This window comes from Solanum stenotomum, chromosome 4, assembly GCF_019186545.1.
Source record: "Solanum stenotomum isolate F172 chromosome 4, ASM1918654v1, whole genome shotgun sequence".
NCBI lineage: Eukaryota > Viridiplantae > Streptophyta > Magnoliopsida > Solanales > Solanaceae > Solanum > Solanum stenotomum.
The window spans coordinates 4,136,163-4,159,041 of record NC_064285.1 but is presented as its reverse complement, the minus strand read 5'-3'; the positions used below and the strand labels follow the sequence as shown (position 1 = coordinate 4,159,041).

At 30.3% G+C, this 22,879-nt stretch overlaps 1 protein-coding gene and 1 long non-coding RNA gene across 2 annotated transcripts; one reads left to right on the top strand and one right to left on the bottom strand.

Moving 5' to 3' along the window:
* The first annotated feature begins 10,972 nt into the window (after positions 1 to 10,972).
* LOC125862583 (serine carboxypeptidase-like 11) lies at positions 10,973 to 15,369 on the top strand. Its single transcript, XM_049542696.1, has 14 exons — positions 10,973 to 11,178; positions 12,772 to 12,917; positions 12,995 to 13,071; positions 13,168 to 13,290; positions 13,368 to 13,470; positions 13,548 to 13,585; positions 13,670 to 13,768; positions 13,853 to 13,939; positions 14,037 to 14,189; positions 14,311 to 14,382; positions 14,493 to 14,623; positions 14,709 to 14,822; positions 14,918 to 14,963; positions 15,081 to 15,369. The coding sequence occupies exons 1-14, from the start codon at positions 11,057 to 11,059 to the stop codon at positions 15,162 to 15,164; spliced, it is 1,395 nt and encodes a 464-aa protein (XP_049398653.1). The 5' UTR covers positions 10,973 to 11,056; the 3' UTR covers positions 15,165 to 15,369.
* Positions 15,370 to 19,667: 4,298 nt separating this feature from the next.
* LOC125862584 (uncharacterized) lies at positions 19,668 to 20,606 on the bottom strand. Its single transcript, XR_007446062.1, has 3 exons — positions 20,450 to 20,606; positions 20,328 to 20,379; positions 19,668 to 19,834 (listed from the first exon to the last, which is right to left on the bottom strand). It is a non-coding gene; the product is annotated as an uncharacterized LOC125862584 (long non-coding RNA).
* Positions 20,607 to 22,879: the final 2,273 nt, after the last annotated feature.

Genomic DNA, 22,879 nt, shown 5'->3' with positions numbered 1-22,879 from the left:
TTGAGAAAAGACTCACTAATGCCACTATTTGTTAACTGAAATGTCATAAATGAGCCAAACTTTAATGGATGGCATAGATGAACCTTTTCTCAAAGTTCAATGACATATTTGAGCCTTTTTTCTTTTAAAAAAAATGTAATTAATGACGTGGCTGAATCATAATTGACCAAGTATAAAAAATGGTTTTGCAAAATCAGAACTATTTTTTGTTAACAAATAATGGCATGGATGGGCCTTATCTCAAACGAAATGACATAGATGGACCAAACTTTTAACGGATGATATAAATGAGCCTTTTCTCAAAGTTCGATGACATATTTGAGTCTTTTCCCTTTATTTAAATGCACTTCTTTTTCGAAAGTATATTATTTTAAAAATGGAATGCCAGAAAGAAAAACACGTTTGAAGAAATAAATAATAATAATAAAAAATATATATACATTATTATATTCCCATGCTAGGGATCAACTTGTTCTTACTAGGGTCTATAAATTAAAGCCTTCGATAAATAATGAGATATACCTACAAGAAAAATTCCTAAAGTGTGAAGTTTTATTTATTTTTCCTTATAACATACATGGCGTTGCTTAAACATGGTTCCATTTTCACTATTCTTTTCGTAGCAACCATTCGTAAGTATTCATTTCTCTTTATTCATTTTCATGATATATATGACGATATTATTTTGAATATGTTATTATTGTGAAAATTTTCAGTAACTATATGTTGGTCATCGAGACAAGTGGTAGCGGTGCGAGAGGTTAATAATGATTTATCAGGACTCGAGAGGAGACTGCTTCCACAACTGCAAATTAATAATTGGGTTACTTGTAATAGGTATTGTGATTCACAATCGGATTGCAGTGATGGTTGGTTTTGTAAAACATGTTTAACACATGCTACACGACGTTCCCGTGCAAAATGTGGATAATTAAGGTATATATCATAAAGGGAAATTGGTTATTAGTGTCCAAATGCTATAATAAGAATAATAATAATAAGCTACGATTTCATATTTGTATTGCTGAAAAATAAAACAAAGTCAAGTGAAAATGACTTAATTTCTATTTAGTATTGTAATAAAATTGCAATCATGCAATAATGTATTTTAATTTCTTTCTAGAAATTAAATTACCAGTTTTATTTCCTTTGTATTTCAGTAAGGACACTATTAATGTATATATCCCTTTTGATGTACTTGTTAATCAATAAGATGTTCAAGACTTGTTACTTTAAATGTGCATATTTTTTATCGATTTGGTTTTCGGTTTAACCAATAAAAAAATGTTTATAAAACAAATATATAACTTGTCGAATAAATTTGACTCGACTGCTCCTAAAATAGAAACAATAGTAACAAACATGTAAAGAACGACACAAGTGTAACACATAGAAGTTAAGAGGAATAAAGTTTGTTGACACCCAATTTTGACCCTCCACAATATAAATTAATCATTTCGAGCTTCTCCAATTTCAAACGATTTAAAATTATTAGTTTTATAAAATTTCTAAAAAAATAATAATAAAATAAATAAATAATAATAATAATATGGTTTGCAAGATTTCTAAATAGTTTGTCACTTTTCATAAATCTTAGATGATATATATGTTTTACATAATTATGTATATAATTAGTATATTTTATGATTATTCGAAAATCGTCTCAAAAAATATTTTATATTTTAAATATTAGGGATGGTTATAATTTTTGAATTAATGAGTTTTATGAAATTCAAAAATACCTTCAAATTATTTTAAAGTAATTTTATCATTTTTAATAATAAATATGTATATTTTGCAATCATGTTAATTTATAAATATTTGAAAATCATCACAAAAGAGTTTACATTTTAGTTAAATATTTTATTAATTTACTCTAAGTTATAGTTATAATTTTGAGTTAATTAGTTTCGTGATTGAATTAATTAGTTTATAATTAAGTTAAATTTTTTTTATTTTGTTAAGATTAAGAAACTCATTAATTAATTTGTATTAACTCGTCTTGTTTAAATTTTAGCGGAATTCACCAATTAAATTCTATTCGGCAATAATTGAAATCCATTATTTAATGACAATTTTTTTTTAGTCAATTGCTTATCCCATCTTTTAAGAATAATTCTGGGCCACTTCCTACAGGCCCAATTCCAATTTCCTGTACAACAAATAATTTCCAGCCCAACAACGATGCAGCAACCATATTCTAGCCCACAATTCCAATTCAAAATACACATACAACATATCCAAACAACAATTCCAAACCGACCCAATTCCCTCTGACCCAGCCCCATCCCCTTTTTCCCTTTCAATTTCAACGACAAAGCAGCAACAACATCAAAGCAATGAGCAAATGGCATGAACATGGCATCAAAATAGACGGTAACTCGAACAGTAGCAGCAACGGCACCAAACGGAGTCAAATCACACAGCGGAGTTCACGGAACCAGCAGCTTTTCGCGTCTCCCTCCTCTGCCCTCACCAACTCGTTCCAGCCCTGCCAGCCGCGTCCAATCGACCTTGTGGCTACGAGATCGCGCCACGTCGAGCGCAAGGGCTGTGGATTTGATCGAAACAGTCCACGCTGCTGCCTCGTCCGAATTTTCTGGGATTTTGAAAGAAATTTCGTACCAAACCCAATTGTTCTCTAGTCCTGGTAAAGAATTTGAATTTGGGAATTTGTGGGGAATTTCGAATTGGCCCCTATTCCTATCCGTTCTTCACCCGTTTTCCCCCCAAAAGTCGTGAACCATATTTCCCCTTTTATAAATAGTTCCTTGTTAATCACTAAAAAAAAGTGGTGGAAATCGATAGAAAAAAAAAAGATTGGATTTTGAGGGCAAAATTTCACATACGAAAATAGCATACAAACGGTCGATCGGTTTCGTTTTTATTCATTTTCTCTTGGCTGCTCGAGTCCGCACTAGTGTGGTAGAAGAGTCGTGGAAAGTTGCCCCCTGCACGTTGTCTCAGTCGCTGCCCGGAAAAAAGTTAATGTTTCCTCCTTCATAGTATTCTCGTCTATTCATTTATTTTGATGTGGTATTTTCCGATGTCGGAAAATGTTTGTTCTGTGGCTGGTCCGTTGTCATATGCTGAGTTAGTGATATGCTGATATGATGCATTATTCTTAGTCGATTACTAAGATTGAGTCTTTATATTGATTTAATTTTGTGTTATGTATTTAGTATCATTGCTCTTCTACTCCTCTGTTTGAAAGCGCTTTGCTATTTTCCTTCTTGTATGCTTGCTTTGATGTCGTTGAATCTGTATCTTCTTGTTTCCGCTGTCTTTTAGCATCGCTGGTTTCCTTTATTTAGCTACTGTAATGTTGTTTTCTCTATTTCAAAAAAAAAGAAGAAAAAGCCAGACCTCCCAAAGTGTTCATCTCCTTAGCTTTCTATTTAGCTTAGATCAGTAGCTTTCTCTATCTCTTTTTTTAGTCGTATTATTATATTGTTGTTGGATTGATGCCCTGGAAATTGATGAATCATGTTTATCCCTTCTCCCACTCCTTTCGCTAAAGTTGTAAAAAATGTTAAAATCATATTCCTTCATATTAACAAATTATGCAAATTCTTGTCATACTTCACTAGTTTATTTACTGGTTTGTTCATACTCAAAGTGTCCGACTTCGTTTCGGTTACTTGAGTGTACTGAATCATGTTCTTCTCTTAATCTTGTTAAAATATTAATGCCAAATCACGGAGGCAATTTGTTGTATTTAGTCACTTGAGTGTCAATCTTGTAAAGTGATTTTCAATTCACCTGGAAGTGTTGTTACTGATTTGGGAAGTCAAATTATCAAACATGCGTAGTTGATTAATTGGAGTGATACTAATTTGTTTTCCTCTTCTATTTTTTTGTATGTAAATTCATCCGAGTCCACTTGGGACTCCATCCCCGCATTTTCTTGAGTTAAGATCCATTATTGAGTCGGCCTTTATCTTTGTTCGAGTTTCGGAAGCTTCCACAAAACAGTACGCAGGCACAAAAGTCTCAGAAAGCTGAAAACAGGCTAAGATACAGCCTGTATACATTGATATACATCGGTATACACTCATATACAGGTCGAAAAGTGTGAAAATACAGGTCGGAGGCGAAATACAGGTATTCGGAAGCAAGAGATACATGAAAAGAGCTAATATATACGCTCATATACACTGATATACATCCAGTGTATACGCAAAACGGGAATGAGATTGAAGCTTAAAAATATAGCGAAATTGGCCCAAGAAGGGGCCCAATTTCATTATCTCGTTTACTTTTCTAATTGTTTGATTATGTGTTGACCAATCTTATTTAACTCTAACTTTAATTAACTTAATTGAATTTCCCAAAAGACAAACTATTTCTCTGTGTTGTTTTATTTCTAACAAATCTCATTTTATCAACTCTTGCATTTTCATTTATAATCTTTAATTAATTTTTTTTTATTTAGTTTAAAATAGTTTTTTTTTCATAAACTAAAAAAATGAATCAAATAGAAACCAATTAATTTAGTTTCGTTAAAATTCTAATTACTTGTCTCTAATCCAAGTGTTTCAATTAAGGTCCCATTTTCCCAAAAAATAAAAATTACTATTTGTTTAACCATTTTCTCAAAGTTAATCTAATAATGTTAATTATTATTATAAAATACTTACTTAGTCATTTTTTCAAGAAGGTTAGCCAAAACTTTTATTCTTCAATTAATTTAAAATGATTTTCATGCTTTAATGTATTAAAATTGGTTTAAGTTATTTTAAAATGAATTAAATAAATTCTAATTAATCTAGTTTTATTAGTATTCTAATCACTTGTATTTCGAGTCAAATGTATCATTTTGGATCCCTTCCTCTAAAAAATAAAATGAAATAAAATGCATCATTTATTTAATTATTTTCTTAATCATATATTATAAGTTATTATTTTTTTTTATGTTAAATCATTATCTTTTCTTAAAAATAGTCAAATATATTTTAGTCAAGTCGCAGGTCTACCGCATGTTAGCGGACACTTCGAATGCTTAAACCCTTCTCGAAGTGTAAATTGAACCCCGAACCCTCTTTGATATTTTTAAATGATTTTTTCTGTTTAAATCTTTGAAAATTATAAGTTTTCTTAATTTCTTTAAAAAATTAAGTGGCGACTCTTTTTTAAGTATTTTTTTTTTCAAATTGTTTTATATTTAGAACATTTCAAACAAATGATTTTTCTAAAGATAGGAAAAATTACGACACAACAAAGTTCTTACTTTAGGTTTTGGCGTTTTGTATAATGTGAAGTTGTGAACTCAAAGTCACTGTGAAGTGTGAATTGAAGGCTAAATGACAAAGATATGTACAGGTAAAAATAGTAAATTACTGTACACTTAATGGGTTATCGATTGGTTTACCACTAACCCAATATTAAAAATCAATACCGAATCAATAACTCATTTTTTTTATAAATCATGAACTTAATAACCCAATAGTAATAAATTAATAACACCTTTTTTTTAGTTCAATTTATCGATCGATTCGATTTTTCCATACTACTAATACGATGTACATTAATTGGCCACATTTTGAAGTAGAAAACAGGTGATAGTTGGAACCAATTTAAGTTCTCAAATTGATGGCTGAACTGACAACGTAAGACTTAATTGGACTCGCAATGATTCGATACTGTTTACATTTATTTTTACTTATTCACTATATACTAAAAATAGATAATTCACATCTATTTATCCAATTTGAATTCCCCCGGTTACTTTTATTTATTTACTATATTAAAAATAAATATATACATTTAATTGTTCAATTTGAAAAAAAAAAAAATAGAGAAAATTCTTCATTTTATACCTATTTTACCCTTCGAGTACTCCCAATCGAGTACTCCCAATCCATATATATTTACTTGTTCAAAGGCCAAATAAATCAAAATTGCCTTCTTATTTAGTGTCCATGGATTAAGTCCACCAACGTCACCCTCCTTGTATTCTAACTTAGCTACTACACTAACCATACTAATAAATTGTGTGGGCCAGATTTTTTAAATCGATTTATTTTTGAAAAATAATATTTCTGAAAAATAACAATTTATGTTTACGTAATCAATTTTAAAAAATAATATTTTTGTCGATATTAGAGAATAATTATTCATGTTTGGCGAAACTTTCATAAAGTATTCATGGAGAAAAAATATTTTTTCAGATTTTGCTGCTATTGACAAACACTTTTTCCTAAAAAAAAGTTTGATATTAGAGCAATAATTTTGTGTTTGGAGAATCTTTTAAAAAGTACTTTCGGAGAAAAGTTATTTTTTTATAGCTTTTGCTAATACAAATGATTTTTGTATTTAAAAAAATTTGATCAAACACATCAACTCTCTAAAATAAGTATTTTCTTATAAGCAATTTTAGCTTTCCGTAATCAAACAGATTATAGGTTGTATATATATTCTACCATTCGTGTATGTGACCTTTAGTTTATTTATCTTAGCAAATAATTTATCCTATTGATAAATAAAATTATAAATTTATATATTTTTAATTCTTTTTTATCCATAAATAGTATATTATTTATTTCAATGACATGATAGTATAAAAAAAACTTAAAATAACAATATATATATATATATATATAAGGGATAAGGCTAAATTATCCCTAGACTATGACCGAAATCTCAAAGACACACCTTAACTAAACTGGCTTATGTAGCATCCAAACATCTCTCACGTGCCTCAACTACGTGGAGTCACAGAGTGTGCCACGTAAGCCAAAAGGTTGATAAAATTACACAAAAAAAATGAGTTCAGGAGGTAATAGACCTTAGTTTAGTTAAAATATGTCTCTGAAATTTCGATCATAGTCTAAGTCATACTTGCTTGTGCCGTTTATCTCTATATATAACTTACTTAAACTCACTTCAAACAACCCCTCACATCACAACAAACAAATTTAAACAATCTCACGATTCATCCTTCTAAGTTTCCACTTCATAACCATCTCTTCCAATTATTCCAAATAATTGAATTTTCCACAAATTTCTCCTTCTTCATACATATATAATATCTAAATTGAATTCCAATTTCCACACACACATACAAAAGGTAAAAAATGAAGAGCAAAGTGAGTAACATGAACAAATTCCTTAGAATTCTTGCATTACCATGGAAGGTTTTAACAAAAGCAAGAGATTGTTACGTGAACAACATGATAAATTTCACGGTGGTGAATCCTCAAACATTGCCAAGGAGTTATAGTACAAGTCATGTTAGCAACTATGAGAGTGAAGATTATAAAGAATTAGTTAGAGTAGCATCATGTAGAAGAAGCATGAGGGATATTAATTTGGACTTGAATTTTGTGATGCAACAACAACAAATAAGGCAACAAATGTCATCAAGGAAATTAGTGATGAAAAGGAGTTGTAGTGTGGGAATGGCAAGAATTGATGAATAGAATCCTTATTGTGTTTTAGGAGAAGATGTTATGGTGAATATTTGAAGTGTGTGCGGGGAGTATTAGAGGTGAATTCAAGATTTAAATGTGATGAATTTAACTTTTAAGGTTTTTTTTGTACTGAACTTATAATTGTAATTTTGAATAATAAAGTCGGTAATATTCAATATTTATATTTGTCTAACGATAATATTTCCAAAGCTTCATTAGTATAAATTTGTGGACATTGAGGGGTGACAAATGATCCCGCAAAAAATAATAGCATCTGCAAGTAATTAGTCTGTTATTAAAGTTGGTTCGCCTTTCTTTCCATGCTTAAAATTGTACTCCCTCCTTCCTTTTTTTTATGGGATTCAGAATACAAAAGTCAAACAACTTAATTTTTGCTATAAACTTGGAAATGAATTCTTCAAGTTTTTTAAAGAAATTTTTATATTTGAAAATTATATAAAGAGTACTCTTCTAAGTCAATAATACCCTTTTAGTCTAGTTGCATATTCGTACGCAATAAATAGATTTTTCATGTTGTTGTTAATTTTAGAAAATTAAGAGAGAATTTATTAAATTTTGTTTTTAACCATTATCATTGATGATTAATCATTTCCCAAACTTATTGATTGAATTATTAGTAGTTTTCATAGAACTTTTTCCACAACTTATTTATTAATTAGTTTGTCTAGATCAAGGTGGGCTCACTATTTATTTATTTTTACTTTTTGAAAAAAACATCACCTGATCATGGTTTAGTTGCTATATGATGTATTGGAGGAAAAGTGATGTTTTCGAAAAATTAGGTATTTTAATTTGAGGGGTTAATTTTATAGATAGTTATTCAATGTTTACTTTATTTTGACTAAAGTCACTAAATTACTTTTTATACTAAAAATATTGTACTTAATTTTAATTAAATATTACAAGAATTACTAATTACTTTTTATAATTAAAAAGTCACTCGATATTCGACTTTCATTTGAATTAAATTATAGGTCACCATCTCACACGCATACAAGGAAGAAAACAAAGTAGTAATGAGACTAGCACACTTTTTGGAGCTAAACTAGAAGACAATATATATTTATTCGCTTACATCATGTTTTTTATAATAATTTCACGTAAATATATAAATTATAATAATTCACGTAAATATATAAATTATAATAATTGAGTTTTATAATTGAATATTTTATAAATATTAATGAATATTTTAAGATATATTGAATATAAATAAAAATTATTGAATTTTCGTGAATTCATATCTAACGCTACAACCGTCACTGCACAATGAGCATATTAAACCACTTCATGTATGCATTTAACAAGTTAGTAGTATATATCTTTTTTCGACCCCCAAAAAAGGTTTTGCTTAAGTATCACAAAAACTCATTACGAGGAAATAAAAAGAATTTATTATATCTAATATTTAGTTAAAATTAAATAACTTTTTTTGTTACAAAAAATATCATCTAGTGTCGTGTAATTCTTAGGTAAAGTAAAATGATATTTTTAAAGAAAATAGTTTAATGTCTTTATGTGGTGCTTGACTAAAGTTGAGTGATTTTTATAGTATAAAATATAATTTCATTATGCAACTCTTCTACAACATTAAGTCAAATACTAAACTAGAGTCAGATTATCTACTATCACTACTAAAAAATTGCTACTTTCCAATTGAACTTGACTCGATGCTAACATTTTCTGATGATTCCATTAAAAATCTTTTATTGACGAATCAGCTTTTGATAGAACATTTATTATAAGTTATCGATTTTGTAATAATGTATGTACTTTGAATTACGTACTCGAGTCTTGATTGTTGTGCTCTATCAAGAAAATGGTGAAATCAAAATCAGTGGCGGATCTAAGATTTAGAGTTTGTGGGTGCCAAATAGACTTATCGATTAAATTAATTTTATATTTGATTAAATTATTCGTCTTTTCGATATATATCATAAATTAATCAATAAAATATAAATAATAAGATATCACACTTTCATTGAGTATTTAATCAAATAAAAGAAAAGTCAAAAGAGTAATTATGTAATTAATTTAATTTAAGTCAATAACAATTATAAAAAAATAAATAAAATTGTGCCAGTTGTTTTTCCTTAAAAAAACGTGCTTGGAGCCTTTTTTTTCTTAAAAAACATATGTAGCAAATTTCTCAAAAAAATAGGTACAAATGGGATTCAAACCCACAACATCAGTCTTCTAAAGTTGCCCTCCTACCGTGGCACCACTACCGTGGCACCACAAGCCAATTTGTTCTCTGGGTGGCACGCTTTATATTTTTATAAATATTATATATATATACTTATGTATATATAGAGTTTCCGTCGAAGTTCGGGGGTGGCGTGGCACCCCACACCTCTTCATAGATCTGCCCCTGATCAAAATGGAATAAGATTATTGCAAAAGTTGCATTTTTTTTAGAATGAATCTTCCAAAGTGGTTGAATTAAGTCAAGTAAGGCAACCAAGCGTCAGGAATGCAATTCATAAGTTCAAAAATCACATAATACAAAACTGGTTACTTTTACCACTTTACTATTGAAACATAATAAAAAATAATGCTAAATTAGGAGTGCAATCCATAAATTTAAGATAAAAGTAAATGTCGATCGAAAATTATATTGCCAGTTAGCTCCTAGAATTTTTATAGAGTATTTTCTCACCCTTGTTTAAAATTTTATCAATCATATATATATATGCATACTTTTAAGTGTGGGGTGAGGTACTTCTACTTCCTATATACTTATTTTGACGTTATGTGTGACTTTTGCCTGTCAAAATTAAATAGCAAAAAGGGTATGTTTGGTATTGAGGAAAATATTTTTTAATTAATCATAATATTTTGAAAAAATATTATTGTTTCTAGGAAAAATATTTTTTTTAGTTAAAATTGTAAGAACAAATTCCATAAATGGAATACCATGTTCGTTGTCTATTGTTTGACTTCAGCGAAAATGTTCAAAGCACCATCTTCGTCAATTATCTTGATGTCGGAAGAAAAGAGAACAGGGTCTTACTTACTTAAAAGTCAAAAGAAAAAATGAATATATCATAAATATATTTGAAAATAAGATGAACAAAAATAAATAAGTAAATAAATATACATGTTAAGGTCTACATATATTGCTCTCTTTAAGGAGATCTAAATTCCGCTGACCATTGCGGTATAATTTTCACCGGATCAACATTAATCCTAGACTTGTCTTGTTTCCCATGATATAATAACTCAACAATGTGTGTGACTCAAATAACTCTGAATTAGTTGAAGAGTACGACAAAGCTTCACCAAAAAAAGAACATCTTCCTTCAATATAAACATACTCTCTTTTGGGCGGATCTTCCATTTCATGTTTTCTATGGGGACACTATTTATTATATTTAGTTTCTGTCAGTTTCTCAAGATCGATATACATATATATATACATGATTTTTTTCAAAGTTAATGGATACACGTGCAACCCCTCATAAACACGTGGATCCACCGTTGGATTAACATGTGCTTTCGTAGCTTTCTTGTGTACCATAGAAAATCTTATCCAAACATGCGACGTGGAGTTTATTATATGTTGTGAATTCATTAAAATCACCTAAAATCCTCAGAACTTAACAATTATTATTTCATCAACAATGTTTCATCTTCTTTTTCTTGTTACTTTGTTTGTACATGTACAAAGTGTTCCTCAGAATAGCTCAATTGTTGAATATCTTCCTGGTTTTGATGGACCTCTTCCTTTTTTTCTTGAGACTGGGTAATTTTCTTCTCTTTAATGTCTCTATAATTATCTATATATACTTTTATGTGTCATCAATATGAAGCTTTAATTTTACCTCTTAATTTCTTGACTAGTATATATAATCTATGTTTTTTCATGTGTTATGTTCAACAGTTTTATAACTACATAAATATTATGATATATCTGAGATCATAAGGTTTTAAAAGCTTTAGAGCTTGTTCGAGTTAGCTGATTGTAAATAATGAATAAATTTTAGGAATTGAAAAATATATTAATTTTATTAATAAACATTTATTATTTATTTGAATAAAAGTGACAACTTATAATAAACAATTGATTTGATGTGTTTGGTAGGTGTTGGTGAGCTTTTCTTTTGTTGTTAAAATGACGAAAATACTCTTACAATTTTTATTATCTTTATAAAGAAAAGAAGGAGCGTGAATAGGAGAAAGTTAGGAATTTTGTTTTGAAAAAAAATATTTTGAGAACTAGAAAAAATATCAGATAAAATAATTTTAAAATGTGATCAAACAAATAGTGTTTAGATTTTGACTTATAAGTATTTTGGTGAGCAACTTTCACATATAGCAAACACAAAATTCATATTTGTATGCTATAACAAAGTTTGCATAATTGCGCTCCATAGCAAACATAAATATGTATATTTCGCTATACATATACAAAAGAAAACAATTGTATAAAGTGAGAGAGGCGAGTGAGCGAGCGAGATCTGGGAGAGTGGTGAGCGAGATCTGGGAGAGGGGAGAGAGGGGAACGAAAATATATGTATATTTACTATTTTCATGCATTTTATACATTTACGTTTTTGTATAAAGTGAGAGAGGTGAGTGAGAGAGCGAGATCTGGGAGAGGGGAACGAAAATATATAAATATACAATTTTCTCTCGCTTTATACAAACACAAACGCATTTTATACAATTTGTGTTTTTTGTATAAAGTGAGAGAGGCGAGTGAGAGAGCGAGATCTGGGAGAGGAGAGAGAGGGGAACGAAAATATATGTATATATACAATTTTCTCGCGAGATCTGGGAGAGGAGAGAGAGGGGAACGAAAATATATGTATATATACAATTTTCTCGCGCTTTATACAAACACAAACGCACTTTCTACACTTGCGTTTGTATAAAAAATGAGAGAGGTGAGGGAGAGAACGAGAGTGGCGAGCGAGATTCACCAGGAGAGAGGTGAAATAACAATAGTTTGCTATGAGGTACAATTAAATCAATCTATATTTATAGCATTTAATTTGAATTAATAGTTTGCTATTATATACAATTTTCCCTATTTTGGTTGGTGACCAAATGCGTAAATAAGCCCATAAGTGATTTTAAGTCAAATAGCCTTTTCTAATTACACAAAAATATAATGACATTTAATACAAGAAGGTTGAAATGTCTTACTTTAGTTTCTTGATAAAACTTTATGTTCAATCAAATTACTACCTCATATAAATTAAAACATGAAAATTTCTTTTAGCTTTTGAAGGGCAAGAAATTGATGAGGTAGTAGTAATAGTATTTTCATAACATAATACCTATATACTAGTCTCAAAAAATTGTTGAAGTGATGAATTTTTGAAATTCTCAGATATATTGGAATTGGTAAATCTGAGGAAGTACAACTATTCTATTACTTTGTTAAATCCGAATCCGACCCGAGAAAAGATCCGCTCTTGCTATGGCTAACTGGAGGGCCCGGTTGCTCTTCCTTCACAGGGTTGGCGTACGAAGTAGGTAAATATTAAATAGATCAAATTTAACGTGTGATAGTATGTTAGTTATATCAGGTTCATGATAATTTTTTTGTTTAGGTCCATTGGATTTTGTTCAGAAGGCATACAATGGTAGCCTACCAATTCTTGTTTCAAGTCCATATTCATGGACCAAGGTAACACAATTTTTATTTTTATTTTTTCTTCATCGACATACATATATTTGGTAGTTCGCGAGCATATATAATAAATGTTTTCCTTAAATTTGGTAGTTCGCGAGCATAGTTTTCTTGGAGCAGCCTGTTAATACTGGGTTCTCGTATGCAACAACTTCAGAGGCGTGCAAGTGTACTGATCTACAAGCGTGCGATCAGGTCTATGAATTTTTAAGAAAGGTATTTGATAAATTGTACCAAGTTCATGAACTATCTAATAAGTAGCAATCAAATATAACATGCGATTTATTATGCAGTGGCTTATTAATCATCCAAAATTCATTTTGAACCCTTTTTATGTTTCTGGAGATTCATATTCAGGCATTACAGTTCCAATTATTGTTCAACTAATATCAGATGGTAAGGACCAACGTAACTAATTTTGTACGTAATATGAATGTGTAGCCACGTACAATGTTTTATGTTTGAAAATGCAGGGATTGAAGCAGGAAAAGAGCCATTAATCAACCTTAAGGTTAATTTTATATTCCTTCAATTTAAACATATATCATGAACAGAAGAAAATATTGTTTTAATTCGATGGTAATATCCTTTTAAGGGCTATTCACTTGGAAATCCAAAAACATTTCCCGGAGAAACCAATTACCAAATTCCTTATTGTCATGGTATGGGGCTAATATCCAACGAACTTTATGAGGTTCGTTCATTCCGATCCTTATTTCGTAGTACATTAACTTTGTATCATACAAACACAATGATAATTTTGATCCTGTTGTATCAGTCGTTGAACGAGATTTGCAAAGGCGATTACCTGAACATAGATCCTACCAACAAACTATGTGTTGAAAACTTTAAAATGTTCAAGAATGTAAGTTTACATTCCTTTTTGTTTTTGTAACATTTCGAATTTGTTTTAATTATAAACTTAGGTAATACAATAATATTCTTGTAATGCAATTTTGTAGCTTGTGAGTAGTATAAATGATCAGCAAATACTAGAGCCTTTTTGTGGAACAGACTCTGAAGAACATCCACCCCAATTGTCTAGTGAAAGAAGATCTCTTGAAGAGGATTTCATCTTTCAAAAATACAATGACTTTATCTGTCGAGAAAGTCGGGTAAGTCCCTCAAATGTTACTTCAAAGTATGAATATTTTCAATTACTTCAAATTTTAGAGCCACCTCTAAATACTCGTACACATAATGATCAAGTAAATGCAATAATTAATCTCATTGTAGGTCGCCAAACGCAATCTTTCCACATATTGGGCAAATGATCCAAGAGTTCAAGAGGCTCTCCACGTTAGAAAGGTATTTCAATTCGTTTTATTTGTACATGTATAGTAAATGTTGCTTAGATCGAGCTATAATATACACGGTTCGAGATATTAAAAGATTATTTTTTCGTTCTTCTTTGATAGGGAACTATAAGAAGACCATGGGCGAGATGTAGGCAAAGTATTGCGTCTACAAGTTACACAATTACTTTCATGAATAGTATACCTTATCATGTAAACATTAGTTCAAAAGGTTATCGATCACTTATATACAGGTTTGATACTTTCACGCTATGGTAATATTTAGTTGAAGTTACTATATGGTATATACATCGTAACAATTTGTTTTTGATTGAGCAGTGGTGATCATGACATGGTCGTTCCTTTCCAATCGACACAAGCATGGATAAAGTATCTAAATTATTCAATTATCGATGATTGGCGTCCATGGACGATTGATGGACAAGTTGCAGGGTATGATTATTCAAATTGTACTTCCCTAGATTTTCATTCAAATTAGATAAGACTATACAATTGTCATGAAATTCTTATATATCTTTGATTTGTAGTTACACAAGGTCTTTCTCAAATCATATGACATACACAACAGTAAAGGCAAGAATTTTGTACACTCGTTTATATATTTATATATCTTGATTCTCAAACTCAATAGTAAAATCGTCTAGTGCTCATATTCTCATATTTTTCAAATGTCTTTTTTTTTTCAATTAGGGAGGAGGACACACAGCTCCGGAGTACAAACGCGAAGAGAGCTTCCATATGTTTAAAAGATGGATAGCCCAACAACCTTTGTAATCTTTTTAGATATATTATGTCCGTAATGAATTAATATATGAATATTTCGGAAGAAAAAGAAGAAGAGGGAGAAAAAACCCTTCTACTCCCTCCATTTCAAATTAATATATGAATATTTCGGAAGAATAAGAAGAAGAGGGAGAAGAAACCCTTCTACTCCCTCAATTTCAAATTAATTGAATTGTTGAGACATTTTTCATTTTTCATTTTTCAAATTAACTTAATTGTTCAATTTTCAAGACTATTTTTAGAATGTTCTTTCAATTTTACCCACCCTTCATTAGTTAGCATTGGAATTAGTTATTAATTAATGTTTAGTTATTTTAATCATAAATTTGACAATAATTAATAAGGGTAAAAATGAAAAGTTATGCCTAATTTATGTCTTAATTTTGTTTTCTCAAAGGGTGTGAAACACCTCAACAATTCAATTAATTTGAAACGGAGGGAGTAATCTTTAATTAATTTCATATTTATTTCTTTGAATTACCATGAAAATATAACTATACCTCTATAGGCCTTTGAAAGTTGTGAATTGTCTAAATTACACACATAGTCAACTGTTTAGCTTCTCATTTACTGTAGAATAAAGTATCTCAAATAGTATAGTATAGTATAGAAACAGTGAAAAATGATACACATATTAAGAAATTGATAGTTTTATCAATTCATTCCTTAAAGAACTTCTTTGAAGCTTTACAAAACAAAATTCCGAACTTTCTCCTATTCACACTCCATCTTTTTTTTATAAAGATAATAAAAATTGTAAGAGTATTTTCTTCATTTTAACAATAACAACAAAACAAAAGCTCAGGTAGTTGACATATGAGTAATAAAGTAATACGTCAACATATATAGATCCTAATCTTAAACGAAAAATCATGAAAGTACGTGACATATGAGTAACCACAATGTCGCCTTAAAGAAAATCCATGATAGCCGCATCCGCTCCCCAGCCTATGGTTGTGGGAGTGCCAAACACTAGTTCTAATCCAGAAGCAACTTATGTTAAATTCAATCCAAACTGGACAAAACTAAAGCTGAAATCTATAGATATCGTTCATGGAGAATTAACCTACAATTACAATATTCACAGTGGAAGAGATAAATCAATACACTATGGAAGAAGGTCTACATCAAGCTCTAGTTTTCACATGATCCAATTAATATGCAAGAGGTACGAAGTTGTTGATGAAGCGAGACTTGGCAGTATATATATACCCGAGAAAAAAGCATTAATAACAAAAGTGGAAAAAATGGTTTTCTGCAGATTGATTCTAATATTGTTCATGATGTCCATTCATCAGGGATTAAAGTTGGAGCTACTAAAACAATGGAGAAAAATTTGAATGAAAATCAACTTTCTTTGACTACAAATCCCACTCTAGTTCACATTAATGATGAGGGCCAAAATAATGCAGCTAAAATCGTGGCGTTGACGATAGATGATGGACAGCAACTAAATGGAACCAGATATGACGTAGTGCTTTTTGGAAAATCAGGACATCCTTTGGTAATTAACGCAACCGTTGAGTTGGCATTAGATCCCATGATTGAGAAGGTAGTGGCAGATGGAGTGAAACATGATGCTCCGGGTGTTGAAAGTGTTGAATGCTTGGTTGACAACATGTCGCAGCAGGTCAACAATGCCAATAAATTTTTTGAAAGTGATGAAGGAACTAATTCAATCGCCTTGATGAATGCCAAGAGTACATGTAAAGGAGTGGAACTAGTACATAAATCTAATTCGGTTGTGGTGACGAAGAAAAAATCTCCAAGTATTGGAATTGGTTCGCCTATTCGTAACACAGTGCAACCGGTTGTAGATAGTCAAACTATGAATTCAGGTGCTCAAGAAATTGCTCCAAAGGAGGTCTCGTGTTTTAACACTTTTGATGCTCTTACGAATAATATTGTGCATGAGATCAATTCATCTCAAGTTAACTCTACAAATGAATTAGTTATTTCTAAGGAACAACAGGGTGCGACAAGTACTCTGAGGTGAGGAGATATAACAGATGAAGAGGAAGAACAAGTCAATTCCCCTCCTATGCAAAAGAAATTGAGCCCAACAGCTCCTGCTTTTGTGCCTAGTGGTGCCAAGTTAGTAACTCCCCGACAAGGTTTGTCATCATCAACAAATGTTGTTGCAATCTTAAGTGATCATTTGGTGAGTTCTAATATTAAAAAATTGACTTCTCTTACACCTATTAACACTAACAAACAACTACAATTTGGTTGTAGTAGAACTTTGTTCCCAAATAAATTTGCTAATCTAGATGATAAGGACATCTATAAGGAAGGTGAGGAAGAGGAAATGTTGGATTATTGTTTTGCAATTGCAGCTAGGAATGCTTATATTTCTCCTAGGCATCAACGCAACAACAAAACGAAGTATGGAAGAAAGCATAGTTGGGATGGTTAAGTGACTGAGGAGTTTGTTCCAAGGCACCTACCGATGCGACTGGCGAAACAGAATCATATGATAGTGTCAAAAACTTTAACAAGATCCAATAAAGCCAGGAAATGATGAACTACCAAGTGTTATTGGACAGATTTGAAGAAGAAGACAAGAGAAACATACTTCAAGTTCCTTTAGAAGGCCAATCTATCTTTTTGGTTCATACATTTGTAAAAGAAAGTTTGAGGTTGATAACTCAACTTTCTCCTTGGCTTTTATGATTTTTTATTACTTAAGAATCCTCACTTGTAATATCATCATAGAGTGTATTATAAACTTTATGATGATCATAGAATATCTAGTTCTCTCTAGCTCGTATTTTCTTCATGATTGTTAATTAGTAGAGGATAGGTATCTCATTAGGATTGGTAAGGAAGGCCTAGCCTCCCTTGCTTGTACTTAATCCTATTGAGACTTTTTTATGTTTATTATTAATAAAAAGCCACTAGACCACTGTCTAGTGGTATAAAAAAAAAGAGTAACCATAATTACAAATTAAAAGGATAATTATTGTCTATGCAACATTTATGATATGAAATGAAATAATCTATCGAGATAAGTCTTGATTACTTGAGAGAACAAAAAAAAAAAAACATAGATCCTACCAACAAACTATGTGTTAAAAACTTTAAAATGTTCAAGAATGTAAGTTTACATTCCTCTTTGTATTTGTAACATTTTCGAATTGGTTTACAAACTTAGGTAATACAATATATTCTTGTAATGCAATTTTGTAGCTTGTGAGTGGTATAAATGATCAGCAAATACTAGAGCCTTTCTGTGGAACAGACTCTGACCGACCACACCAATTGTCTAGCGAAAGAAAGTCTCTTGAAGAGGATTTCATCTTTCAAAAATACGATGACTTCATTTATCGAGAAAGTCGTGTAAGTCTCTCAAATGTTACTTCAAAGTATGAATATTCAATAACTTCAAATTTTGGAGCCACCTCTAAATACTCGTACACATAATGATCAAGTATATATGCAATAATCAATCTCATTGTATGAAAGAAGCATACGTCTTGTTTTCCTTGACGAGTTACATAAATACAAGGTAATTATAAATATATATGTATATACTTTCTGATTATAGGTCGCCACACGCAAGCTTTCCACTTATTGGGCAAATGACCCGAGAGTTCAAGAGGCTCTCCATGTTAGAAAGGTATTTCAATTCGTTTTATTTGTATATGTATAGTAAATGTTGCTAAGAGCTATATATATGGTTCGAGATATTAAAAGATTTTTTTGTTGTTCTTTGATTAGGGAACTATAAAAGACGATGGCTAAGATGTAGGAATAGTATTTTGTCTACAAGTTACACAATTAGTTTCATGAATAGTATACCGTATCATGTAACCCTTAGTTCAAAAGGTTATCGATCACTTATATATAGGTGTAATACTTTCACTCTATGATATATTTAGCTGAAGTTACTATATATAGTATATACATAACAATTTATTTTTTATTGAACAGTAGTGATCATGACATGCTTGTTCCTTTCCAATCGACACAAGCATGGATAAGTTACTGATGATTGGCGTCCATGGACGGTTGATGGACAAGTTGCAGGGTATGACTATTAAAATTTTACTTCCCTAGATTTTCATTTAAATTAGATAAGACTATACAATTTTCATGAAATTCTTATATATCTTTGATTTGTAGTTACACAAGGTCTTTCTCAAATCATATGACATACGCGATAGTAAAGGCAAGAATTTTGTACACTCATTTATATATTTATATATCTTGGCTCTCAAACTCAATAGTAAAACCGTCTAGTGCTCATATTCTCATATTTTTATCCCATATTATTGAATTATTATATAGAAAATATTGAAATTAACAATATTAACTTTATCATTTACATCATATTCATTAAATAAAATTCATAATAGTGGAATGTTTTTTTTTTTTAATCATAACAGTGGAATGTTGCATTTGCCATCAAGCAAGAAATGTGAAGCTAATTAAGATAATCTAACATGTAATGGTATGAATATGTCAATATAACTTATCCTCAATAATCTCTCATTACGCACTTCACACGTAGATCCCATATCCAATTTGAAAACATAAAAATAAAATTTTAAGAATAAATATAAAAATCACTTACAAAGGAACCAATTTACATGAAATAAAACCAAAATTTAAATTTTTGGAACATTTACAAACACCTTCGAGAGACATGTATCCTTCATCTACATCAATTAGAATAAAAAATAAAATATAAAAATTATTAGTGTATAAAAGAGTATATATTTTTATTTCATTCTAATCCATACATAGTGATAAAATCTATTGTCTTCCAAATATTCATTCTCTATCTATCAATATTATCACATATGTTGACGTCTTCGATCCAAATGCAACACTAATGCTACTATCCCTAACAGTTCTAAAAAGACAATGATATTCTTTTTCTTCTGTACCTAGAAGATCTAGTGTAAAGGAACCAAAAAAGTAATATTGGAGCAAAATGAGGTAAACAACATAATAGTTAGATATGGTCATAATTATTATCTAGAATAATTTTCTTCCAAAGATGATAGCTAGGTCAGATCTAAAACATGAAAAATTAAGCTCTAACAAAATAAGGTGAAAAATTAAATGGAAGAAAGAAAAGCAACGACTATATATATATATATTATGTGAAATGACAAAGAAAGGAAGAAGAGAGTTCAATTCACTTACCCAAAGTATGTAAATCAGTGAAAGCACCGATTTGAATTCCTCCGATAATTACCTAAAAACTAAATATTAAAAGGGAATTTTCTCAAAATATGAAAATATATTAGATAATGTTAAAAACTAACTTTGTGAATAGATGGATTTCAACCTCCGATCCGTGAAAATTTCCAATATCCATTTTCATCATTGCATGCTCCGTATGAACTTTTAGAACTTATACACATTTTTCTTCTGTAAAAAGCAAAAAAATACAATGAAAGTAATCAGTAATCAACTAATGTATTTAGAGAAAAATGAAAATGTTATTTAATAATCATGCATTTTTGCAAAAATAATGACCATCGGCTTGCCACCTCTTTGCTACACAAATATTATATATAGCTCTCCAAATTTATTATCCTCGCAACTCTTCATTCTCTTTATTTTATATTATAGCTCTCAAAATCTATTACTCTTGCAACTCTTCATTCTCTTTATATTTTATTATCATAATTATATAGCAATAAAGTGAACATTTCTCTCATAATTAATTACCTTGCAACTCTTCATTCCCCTTCTTTGTTATAATTATTATAACAATAAGTGAATATTTATAAGTAGAGAGAGAATAATTAAGATTAGGAAGGAAATGAGAAGCCAACAAACGGAGAAAACAAACAAGTAGGTATATGATGATTAGCATTAGTATAATAATATAATAATATGATATATGATTATTATTTAATTAATTAATTTTTATTACTTTTTAAATTTAATAGAGGGGTATTTTCGTAATTCAACTCTGGAGGTTAAACTCTTCCCACTTATAATAATATATGATATATCTTGGCTCTCAAACTCAATAGTAAAACCATCTAGTGCTCATATTCTCATATTTCTCAAATGTCTTTTTTTTTCAATTAGGGAGGAGGACACACAGCTCCAGAGGACAAACACAAAGAGAGCTTCCATATGTTTAAAAGATGGATAGCCCAACAACCTTTGTAATCTTTTTAGATATATCATGTCCGTAATGAATTAATATATTAATTATTTCATCAGAAGAAGAAACCCTTGTAATCTTTAATTAGTTTCGTATTTATTTCTTTGAATTACCATGAAAATATAACTATACCTCTATAAGCATGTCACGCCTCGAGCCTACACCCTGGATGTGACCGACACTCGAGAACGATTGTTGGCCCCAGGCGAACCATTAACTTGGCTCAACTCTCAGCGGAAGACTTACTCAACATTAGATAAACTTAAATGAAAGCTTTAACTCAAAAGTCTCACTACTTAAACTTAGAATATTTAAAAATATTCAAACTGGCAACAAGGGCAACTCAGGTTTCAACAGTTAACAAAGGAAATAAAAAAAGACTCATGAACTACTACTATCTATTTATCTATGAAGCCTCTAATACTATGAGGGATGTCGGTACAAGACCCCCGATCATCCTAACAAAACTGAAATAGACAAATATAAATAAGGGATCCTCCGAAAGCAAGGAGGCTTACCAACAACTCTGAAACTGCAATTGGTATCAATGAATCGCCTGTTGATAACCTTGATCTCCTGTATCTACATCATGAAACGATGCAGGCCAATTGACATTTGTACATTGAATGTAGGAGCATATAAGTGGAAAGCTAAAGCATAGCATAAGCTTAAACTGGAACTGAAGAAACAACTTACCTCATCTCAACTCAACTCAACCTCAACTCAGTCTCAACTCATTTCAATATAAAGCAGTGATAAAGATGCAATATAAAGAAAAGCTTTAAAAAAATAGTAGATAGTAACTCAATGTATTGAAAAATACAATAATAACTCAGTTTGTATGTAAAAATACAAAATAAACTCTGGTTGGGAGATTCTCTAATCGACAACCATCACTATGAGCTATGTGATGATCCACCGTCTCGCCCACGCTGCCAGGACTGTCATATACCTTGCCGGGGTATAGAACTCCTCAACTAAGTGGATCCACTAAGTTATGCTTAAAAAGCAATAAGGAATCATCTAAAAAGTATGACCCTTCTACCCACGTTGGCTATATGGTTTATGGGGGTTGTGAGTTGTTTAAACTCTCCCCCATATCGGTGCTCAATACTACTCTCAAAATATAACTTAGGTCATATGTTTTAAAGAAAACATTCCTCATCCTCAACTTTGAGATTATTACTCAAAAGATATCTCTAAAAAGAGATAGTACTCAAAACTACTCATGAACTCTTTGGGAAATCGATGTTTCCTCTCATTTTAAATGTAAAAACATTTACTCTTTGGGAATACTTAGTTCCCATATATTCATTTTGAAAAATGAACTCAATTTTACTCATCCTTCAACTCAAGTACTCAAGTCTTAAAACAAGTTTTAAAAAGATTGAAATAAAGATTTTTCAAAATGACTCGGAATAACTCTCAAGACTTAACTCTTAACTCTACCTTGAATTCATGTTTGGCGAAACTTTCAAAAAGTACTCATGGAGAAAAAATATTTTTTCAGATTTTGCTACTATTGACAAACAATTTTTTTTTAAAAAAAAAATTGATATTAGAGCAATAATTT